A 10,536-nucleotide genomic window follows, 5' to 3' on the forward strand; every position below is an offset into this window, starting at 1 on the left:
TGACGTCACGTTGCCATAGCAACGTGACGTCACATGACCTCGCAGCGTCATTTTGACGCCGCGTTGCCATGGCGACACAGGGAGGAAGCCGCCGGAGCCACGGTAAGTTTAATTTAAGTGCCTTCGGGAAGCGCGCGGGGCCTTTGTAAACCCCGCGCCCCCCGTCGGCTGTGTCGCGCCCCCCCTGGGGGTCGCGCCCCACAGTTTGCGCACCGCTGCCTTAGCGGGTCTTAAAATTAGGTAAATACAACCTCAGATGAACAACAACACATGACATTACACCAGGGCTGCACAACATACGGCCCGCTGGGGCACCTGTGCGGCCCGCGACGGACCCCCTTAAACCCCCCCTTCTTTACCCCCCCTTCCCTGGTAGGGAAAGGACGCGTTCCAGTAGGAGCGCGCTCCAGCACTGTCTGTGCGCGCTCTCACCTAACTTCCTCCCTCCTCCAGCATGGGGACACGCTCTAGCAGTGTAGCGCGACCCGGAACTTCCGGGCCTGCTGCTAGAGCGCGCATCCCTCACGCTTCCCTGCTGCCGCCGTACGCGGGGCGCCATCATCTGGGCGAGCCGGCCGCTGATTGGTCTCTCGGGTGCGTGACGTAGCGGGGAGGGTGGTCTCGCTGTCCCCGTCATCGTAGTCGGTTGTGTCTCGCGGCCTAGGTGGTTGGTGAAGCTTCAGCAGGAGCCACAGCACAGAGGGAGCGCGAGGTGAGGGAGGACGTGCGTGAGGCTTAAGCAGGGGCTGCTGACATGGGAGGGGGGGGTGGGGGGCTGCTGACATGGGAGGGGGGCGTGGGGGGCTGCTGACATGGGAGGGGGGGGTGGGGGGCTGCTGACATGGGAGGGGGGGGTGGGGGGCTGCTGACATGGGAGGGGGGGGTGGGGGGCTGCTGACATGGGAGGGGGGGGTGGGGGGCTGCTGACATGGGAGGGGGGGGTGGGGGGCTGCTGACATGGGAGGGGGGGGTGGGGGGCTGCTGACATGGGAGGGGGGGGTGGGGGGCTGCTGACATGGGAGGGGGGGGTGGGGGGCTGCTGACATGGGAGGGGGGCTGCAGGGCTGCTGACATGGGAGGGGGGCTGCTGGGCTGCTGACATGGGTGGGGGGCTGCTGAAATGGGTGGGAGGGCTGCTGACATGGGAGGGGGGGGGTGGGGGGCTGCTGACATGGGAGGGGGGGTGGGGGGCTGCTGACATGGGAGGGGGGGTGGGGGGCTGCTGACATGGGAGGGGGGGGTGGAGGGCTGCTGACATGGGAGGGGGGGTGGGGGCTGCTGATATATGGGGGGCTGCTGAAATGGAAGGAGCTGGGGGGGACTGCTGAAATGGAATAAACAAAAAACACTTGAGCTACACTAAGCCAGACCTGATTTTGACATACATTTTTTTTTTTAATTGTGGCTTATTTTAGGCTTTTCAATGTGAGGAGGGGGGCAGGGGGTTCAACGCTTAAAATTGTACACATTTTTAAACAAAATCAGCACTACTCCACCATGCCAAATAACTTAAACAGGGTTTTAAATGGAACTCCTGAACGCATTCACAATCTGGTATTGTGACCCTCTTGTGCTTCAAAACAGTTTTTAGCACCAATACAGGGGATGGGAGGGGGGTGGGGGGGGAGGGTTAAGGAAAGAGACGTGCTCCAAACTGAGCAACATATTCAAATTGCATTATGTTGAAAATAATTGCACTTTAGTTATTTTTACGTGATCAGACTGGGAAAAGCAAAAAAAGCTCAGGTGCTGCCATGCACCATGGAGACTTGTTTGGTCAGTTACAAGGCACCATGTTACCAGGTAAAGGGCACTTGATTCTCTCAAGTATCAGTAAATCTAACCTGTATAAAATGACAAACCATTTGCAAAAAAAAAAAAAAAAAAAATGGTACAAGGAGTTTCTCCTGCTATTGCCTTTGAAGAGTGAGCAAAACTGCTCAGGTGACTTCCAGAAATTAAAAGTTAAGGAAGTGTATTGTGCAACACTCATTCATGTTCCACTTTCTGAGAAAACAGGACTTGAGAACAAAGTATGCCAAAATATCATATCCTACTTCCCTTCTGGAAATAATGCCCTAAATTTTAAAACAAATAAAAACCACTTGTGAGCACATTCACGACTCAGACAACTCTGCAAACCGGCTTTTCAACATTATCTGTTAGCAAACAGTGCCTTCCGCATCATGCAAAGGTTGTTATGGTGAACAAGTGTGAAAAAAAAAAACCTCCACAGCAAATGTGTTTGTCAATTTCAGGTCTTGTGCGTGATTTGATGGTATGTGTTATTTTATATATCGGTACTGAGTCATGTCTGATCCATACTACCCAAAGCAATAACGATCATACATTACACAGGTTATAAAAGTGAAAACCTCTGCATGTAAAAGGGGTAGGAAATGTTGCCGTCTAATTTCACATGGTCATTACTTCTACGTTAAATATTGGTTTCTTTCCATATATGCATGAAGTGATAATCCGGAGGTGCCATTAAGTACCTATAAAATCTTCACCCGAGCGTTATTCAACTTTCCAAGCTTTGGAAGTTGAGGATCAGTCAAGGCATTTACCGATAATTATTTGCTCTTATTATATGGAGCCCAATGACAACCACAGTCTTACTTATTATGCCACATCTTGGTTACAGATAGTTTGACATGAATGGGTGATTGTGGGCGATTTCTATTATCAGCATTGCTAACAACATCTGGTTTGCTAACCGTCTCATGAAATCAATCACCATTATGGCATCTACAAAAATCTAGTGCCCCCGATAAGACCAACTTAAACCACGCGGGCCATTTGCACCTCCAACGCTAGGCACTCAAAACGTAAACATTCATTGTGCCTGTTCCTTCTCCCCGATTACACTGCGAGAGATGACCTGGATTTGCTTACCATCTTAACAATTGTGTATAAACTGATTGATACAAAGAGCAAGCTTGAGGAGCCCACAAGGCATTATTAAAACCACACTGGAGGTATGAAGTTGGTCTGAAATTTATTAACAAACTGAAAGACAAGGCTGGAAATCTACAGACGACGACCGCGGCGACCGCCCTTTCTGCGGGTGCTGTCTGAAGGGATAGGGGTGACATCCTCTGGGGACAGAAACAAAAATAATGGTAAGTACAATGTATGGATGCCAACCGTGGTAGTGATTAATCTGCTGCAGACCGCTGACCTGTTACTAGTTACAAAGTCATTTCCCATATTACAAATTCTATAACTTACTTTATCACCACTTCATGAGACGTATTCTCCTTCTCCCCCCCCCTTTAATTTTTAATGAAAAAGTAATGCAAGTGCTTTAATACAGGTTCCTCACTCTATAAAACATATTGTGTGCAGCCCTTTAAGGTTGCAGCTGGAAGAGCCCACAGCAGCTCCATCCGCATGTAAAGGTTATCCTCTGGCTGTCCAGAGATCTGAAGGATGGAGATACCTTGGAGGATATGCTTGGCTGGTTGTATTTTTAAGGTCAGAGTAGCTCCGACATTAGAAGCTTACAGAGCACAATCTATGCCTTTTTCTGCACATACATTGTATTAGATTACAATCAGGTGTACTACACCTAAAAAGATATTTACCAATACGACCAATTTTCATGCCAGAACGAGCCAGGGCTCGAAGGGCAGACTGGGCACCGGGTCCGGGGGTCTTGGTCCTAGAAAAAAAAAAATTAAGATTGTTGTATTAACTTCTGCAGTTCCCGAAATTAGACAGTAAATTTAGATCAAAACCTCAAGAGGGCAAAAATCATTATTGCATCTATAAATTTGTTACGATGTACGCCCTACTCAAATTGTGTTTATTCTCCCCCTCCCAAAAATAGCCGATCATGATGCCACCTGGGAGCACAATGCCATCATTGTTAGCTTTGGAGAACCCTTGGTGTCAGAGATATTTACTTTGTGCCAGTGTTTACAGTCCTTTGAAAAATTAACATGGCCACCATCTAATCCTAACTCGCAAGGGCTAATAGAAAATATTACTAGTAAATGCCACTGGTTTCTAACTGGATGACCAAAATCTTTAATTTGATGTAAAACAAGATAAATCTCTGGTACTAGGAATAGTTAAGCTACAGGAAACACCAGTAACAAATATTATAAAAATCCAAAAAAATGTTGCTTTCAGTAGAACACAAATACAGTGACCTAAAAAGCCAATTTGGTCTAGAGACTCGAGGGACAGTTGTGTCTCGTTCTGGGATGCACCTCAGCACTCCAAGTGCCCAATGTTCAGGGCTGGAAAAATATTACTAACAATCACCAATTAAGATATATATATAAAAAAGTTACTCACCCACATTCTTCCACCCCCCACCCCCATATCCACAACACCCCAACAATTCACTCCTTGTCCCCCACTTCAAATCTACACAGCCTCTTTTCTTCTGGACCGCACAGAACTGCAGGCTGTTAAGGCCCCAATGCCTTGCACTTCGAGAGACCGCAGCGACGGATGCAAGGTATAAGTATTGAGGCTCTGGCAGCGAGTGACAGGTACACTGCTTTTATACAGCTTGCAATCCCGTGGCTATGCCACACACTCCAATGAAGAGGCGGCATACCGATCGCCTGCCCTTATTTTTGGGACTATTTTTCCAGTTCCACCAATGTCTCCAATATATTATAATAAATCAATATTTTAGTCATTTTTTTTCAAGCTATATGCAGGAAACCTTAGTGGGCAGAGTTGGTGTGGCACAGATGACGTGCCTCATGTGTAGGAGCTCTAAGCCAAGGTACAGATAGAACTGCTGCAAAGAACTACTTCAACACAATAGTGAGCTAAACTTTACCAGGTTTTACAGCTAGGACCAATACAATGAGATTGTTCCAGTACCATTATTAGTTCTCGTGAAAACGATACAATATTGCAGGTAGTAATACATTTTATATTGCCTTCAGAGACCACTGAAGGTGGCATTAAAACCTCATGCACAAACTGAATGAATGAAGGTTTATGCTGGTCCATTAAAAAGCTATTTCTCTAGACAACACACTAGTTTAGGGGACCGAGCAGTGGAATAAAATCTCATTTTACACAATAGTGTGGTGTCAATGTTACTAGATATTTACTCATCCTCTGAGATAAAGAGAATCCCTGAAGAAAAGATTGGTCCTAAGTTAACAATAAGTGTCTCTCACAAAACAAGTGATTACTACTTTCTTTTTCCCTAGTACTGTGAAAACCAACAAAGTGTTCGAGTTGCAAGTGGTCACTTATTCGCTTTTGCAAACAGCCTGACAAGTCAGAGCTCGCGACAAATCTCAGGCGTGTAACAGAAGTGCGTCCATTTCGGTGCTACGTTAAGACAGGACATGAAAAGGAGGCCAATTTGACTTGCTTTCACTGCACCACCATGATCTTCTCCAGCTACCCAGGTTAAGGCTTTTCCCCTTCCAGCGGTTCCTCGGCTCCTGGCTTACCTGTTTCCACCAGTGGCACGCAGCTTGATGTGAAGAGCTGTGATACCCAGTTCCTTGCACCTCAGGGCGACGTCTTGAGCGGCCAACATGGCAGCATAGGGAGAGGACTCATCTCTGTCAGCCTTAACTTTCATCCCACCTGTCACACGGCAGATGGTTTCCCTGGGAGCAGAGGGAGAAATTTGTGGATGGTTGCAGCCAAAATATCCAAACACAACAGACATTTGTTTAAACCCACTTGACTATAAAGACCTGCTATTGCTCAGCTAGCATGTCACCGACGAGAAGTTCGTCAACTCCTGGTCCAAGCACCAGTCCAATTTAATAATGCTAGAGTACAGTATATCACATTGCTCTTCTATACTGGCAATGCAAATGAAGATAATACATGCAAATTGAAAGTTAATCATCCTGGTTACTAAACTAACGTGTGATATTAGTTTATTTGTTTAAAAAAAAGCCTAACCCTATCAATGCAATGGAATTTACCTAGGCATAGCTTGCATCAAGTACAGTCAGACCGTATGAAAAACTTACTTGCCAGACAGATCAGTCACATGTACAAAGGTATCGTTAAAGGAAGCGAAGATGTGGCAGACCCCAAACACATTCTCCCCTTCCGCCACTTGTGGCCCTAGGCTGATGACCTGCTCTTCCTTCTTTTCCTTACCCTTACGTGGAGCCATTTCTGGAAAGGAAAAAACAAACAAACGGTATCAGACAGCAGGTCCAGAAGTGCCAGGTGGACGCAAAACATCTAACGAATGTTAGAAAACTGATGATCACAGGTAAGAACCAGGGAAATGTAGGATGTTGAGCCCCTTCCAGTCCGAGAGGCAAAAAACACTCTACTTATTTCAAAGATTAAATGGAATAACTTCCATAGGGCAGAAGAACAGTGAGGTGTACACAGACTAGTTGTAACTGAACTAATGAGGCAATTACAGCTTTGAAAGGAAACAAAAACCATATCCCTATGAATATCCTTAAAACCGAATGCTGCATAATGTTGAATATTGTCTTATATTTATAAACAGACTCGCCAAACCTTTGGGCCAGAACTACACATGTTCAATGTAAGGCATGTTATCAGTACATACAAATGAATCCATCTAGTATCCAGCAGTGAAATGAAACATGTATAAAAGAGAGGAGGGTGGCTGCAGTGATATCAGCACATGTCAAACTACAGAATATCAATTCTGCAGGCAATACAAAAGCTAGTCAAAATATTTTAATAACTAATAAATCTCAGAAGCTTTGTAAAGAGGGACAGGCCCTGTAAACCATTTCTCATTTAGAAACTTTGTGGGATATAGATTTACCAATTATAACCTAGAAATGAAAAATTAATAAAATCCAGCATTATGTTAAAAACCCAAACAGATTAAAACAAAACAAAGCCCTGCTGTGCTTTTATTACAAATGTAAGGGCATAAATGATGGGAAATCAGGATACCAAACATACATAAAGAGGCTCTAAACAGGGGGCAGACAAGCATGCAGCCAACTCTGGGGTGGGTTTCCTGTTGCAGCAATGTCCTGCACAATGCTATTTCTTGTTGGCCAATATATATTAAAATAAAAAGTATAGATTTATATATGGAGATTACTCAATTTGCCCATAACATCCCTGAACCACATCATGTCTCTCCCCCCCCCCCCCCCCCCCATCACCATCCTTCCCCCAGTGACCCCCCAATCAGCCCCGACAAAATGTCACAAGAACAACCCTGAGCGCCATTACACACAGTCCTTTCCTCATACGCGTTAACTGGATCTTTATGATCTAAGAGCAGGAGTTCTCGTCCCAACGGTCTCAGGCTACGCGAGGCCGCGGCTGCACCAGGGCCCCCAACCCCCGGCACGAATTAAAGTGAAGTCTTTCTCTCCTTCGTACCACGTTCCCGCTCTCAATAATCCCTGATACCGGGAGGGCAACGCTTCGTTAACACCGGGGGACGGGGTAGAGGCGGCCGCACGTCGCCGTTTTTAAGGATTAAATCGGATTATCGGTGACGGCCCAACACTTACTGCTAACGTCTTCTCGTGGAGCCGCTACAGAAAAGGAAGGAGTTACGGCAGCGGGGGCAAAGGTCACTCTTCGCACCGGAAGTGATTGAGACGGGAACCTCCCAACGCAACAATAATATTAATGTTGACGGTGGCTCCTTATCTCAAATTTAAAAAAAAACACCTACAATTAATAAATCATCACGGAGGGATCTGTATATCTGTTCATATAATAACATAAAAGAGGTTAAGACCATTACTGCCACGATTGCCCTTAACAAAGGTGGCGGCGCCCATGTCCTCCTGGTGTATCTGCAAGAGCTATTTGCCCATAACAAACATGGCGCTGAATATAGGCGTCAATGTTACAGGGAGACGCAAACTTGTATACATACAAATAGCAAGCGCGATAAAACCCTACAAGGATTCACATAACCTGGGTGTTCCAATAAAAATAATAATAGGGTTATAGTATACACAATAAATGATCGCTCTTCTGTCACTGATGGAACGAAAAAGAACGAGCCCCTCTTTTCCTTTCCACTTTCTGATAGATTGCGTTCGTCTCTTTTGAACCCTTTCTCTGCTACAAAAAAAAAGAGCAGTAAGTCTGCGTTCAGACAGGGTGCGATGCAATGTGCGTACACGTTCGCCACTCTTTCGCTGCGTTCTATGGGAGTTTGCAAACAGAAAACGACCACCGGCGGCAAAGTGCAGCGTTGTCAATGCTGCAGTTGAAGGAGACAACTGAAGTTGTGATTTCACTTTTTTTTGTTTTTGTTTTTTATTCAATGCCTGAGTAGTCCCGCCTCCAAATCGGTTCATTCTGTCTTCTGGGCATGAGCACACATCGCCCAGCAGGCACAGACGGGGACGCGCCAACGCGCAGTTTCCTGTCTGAACTCAGCCTAAGATTATGAGGTAGCTACTACATCATGGGTCCTCAGGACATCATAGCTACGTCTATAAGCAGTCAAAGAGTTAGTATGTATATACTTTATAGCACCTTTACTATTTGCACAAACATTACAATGCAATTACAATACAGGGACTATAAGAATACAGGTGGGATACTTACATAAATGTAACATTGGGAAAACAGAGTCCCTGTCCTGAAAAGCGTACACTTCAATCGGCAGACAGAAACAGTAGCAGTAAATTTGAGTGCATTGGTTAGAATGCGTATATGAGTAGCTTAGTCAATAATAAGTGTTGACAGGTATCCAGTATTGAACCGGATTGTCCTGTATTTGGCCACTCTGTTCAGTAAAAAATAGAGGTAATACTGGACATGTATGTCCGGTCCGGTGTTACCTCTGGACCTAGTGACCTGACTGGCTTGGGGGGCAGCAGAAATTTCCCTGAGCAGGGCTGTTGCTAGAGGTCTGGGCAGCTTCCTCCATCCTGATTGACTGCATTACCAAGCAGCATCCAATCCAGAAGGTGCCTGGGGGTGGGGCCAAGGAGGAGAAAACAGCATGGAGCGAAGAGAGGTGTGTGTGTGAGCGAACACGCGTCTAGTGCATCGAACCTTTCACCATTGTGTCCAATATTTTTGATAAACAATGGAGGAAAGAACCCCAGTAGAGCACTCATACACTGTGTTGAGATGATGGTGTAAATTTAAAACTAAACTTTATTAGACACACAGTAAAACAATGGGGATTAAAATAGGATTAAACTCTGTATCACTACGCTTAATTACCTAAGGGATATGATAGTCCCCAGGTAGGTAGTCGTTATTGAAGTGTTGCTTGAGTACACTAGCCCCCAGGCACCTTAATTAGGGAAGCCTGGGGGAAAGTTAGATTGAGGGATAAATACTATTCTTATATGGAATGCCAATTATATACTTGTAGTGCATTGGTCCAATAGTATTGAAATGACACTGCTAATGGTGGGTTGACTGCACAGCCTGTAGTTAGCAATAGAGTGTCATTTAAATCTTGATAAGATAATGCACCTATGTTGCCGTAGGGTTAAATGCACAGTGTAAATTACTGCCCCAAGGATACACAACAGCTATAGCTCTAGGTCATATTGTTAAGACCTCTAGCTCTAGCTGATATTGCACAGTGTAGTTATAATAAAGTGTGATGCACTTCTAAAACCTGTTGCTAACTGCAGTAGGTGATAGATTAAATAGAGCACTGTATAGACAAATGGTGGCAGTTGCTATATAATCTGCCCCAGACCTGAAGGGTGTGCTATTTAACCATATAAGATTGTGAACTGACTTAATCAGTAGATTGAAATAAACATAATCTCTGATATAGAGCACCATGTGTATACTGATTGCTATACCTGGAAATCCCTGTATGGGAGTTACTGTGCAGAGTAGTTGGTGTATAAGTGTAAAAACAATTCAGCTCAGCAAGTGTAGAACATGAACAGTACCTTAACAGCCCTGATTAGAGCTACTCTGCTGTAACAGTGAATGGTAATGAGCAACATCACAGGTAAGTATACTCTACAGCTTGTCAGTATAGTATAGATATATATAATCCCTAGAAAAGGAGGCTCCCTTAGACCATCGGGTAATACAGGAGTGAAAACTGTGCTCAGCGCTGCCTGCTCTGTCATTAAGCATAGATAGCAGCGTCTGTGTCGGAGGGCTCAGTGCCTGCACCTAACTGAGGAGTTCTGCCGACGTGCACGTTTCGCTAGTAGTGCTTAATCATGGCCAGTGTGGAGGGGAGATCCCATGAGACCTTGGGAGTATTTATAGCGCTGTTGGTTATGACCTAGAAGAGTAACCCTTCAGCCTGCACATGTGCCCCTAGTGGTTGTCAGTGCAGGAGCTTGTAATGCTCTCTAAGGCTAAGGCCCCGCTCCCAGAGTCAGCGCGCCCGCACTGCAGACAGGCGGGGCGCTGACATACACAGACCGCGATATGCGGTCTGTAGGGAGCGGGAGCCGGAGCGGGAGGTGGGCGGGAGTGGGAGGCTTGAGCGGGAGGGGGGGCGTGGCTTGAGCGGAGGGACCCGCTACTCTCCCCCCCCTCCCTCCACGGCTCGGGTAAGTAAAGCAACACACACACAGACAGAGACAGGCACTGACGCACTCAGGCACACACATACACACA

At 45.9% G+C, this 10,536-nt stretch overlaps 1 protein-coding gene across 1 annotated transcript; it reads right to left on the minus strand.

The window, feature by feature from the left end:
* Window positions 1-2,984: 2,984 nt before the first annotated feature.
* On the minus strand, window positions 2,985-7,628 carry RPS14 (ribosomal protein S14). The gene is made up of 5 exons (XM_075602087.1): window positions 7,473-7,628; window positions 5,976-6,126; window positions 5,439-5,600; window positions 3,591-3,667; window positions 2,985-3,101 (listed from the first exon to the last, which is right to left on the minus strand). Exons 2-5 carry the CDS (start codon window positions 6,122-6,124, stop codon window positions 3,034-3,036), a joined length of 456 nt encoding a protein of 151 aa, XP_075458202.1. The 5' UTR covers window positions 6,125-6,126; window positions 7,473-7,628; the 3' UTR covers window positions 2,985-3,033.
* Window positions 7,629-10,536: the final 2,908 nt, after the last annotated feature.

This window comes from Ascaphus truei, chromosome 5 (genome assembly GCF_040206685.1).
Source record: "Ascaphus truei isolate aAscTru1 chromosome 5, aAscTru1.hap1, whole genome shotgun sequence".
Taxonomy (NCBI): Eukaryota; Metazoa; Chordata; class Amphibia; order Anura; family Ascaphidae; genus Ascaphus; species Ascaphus truei.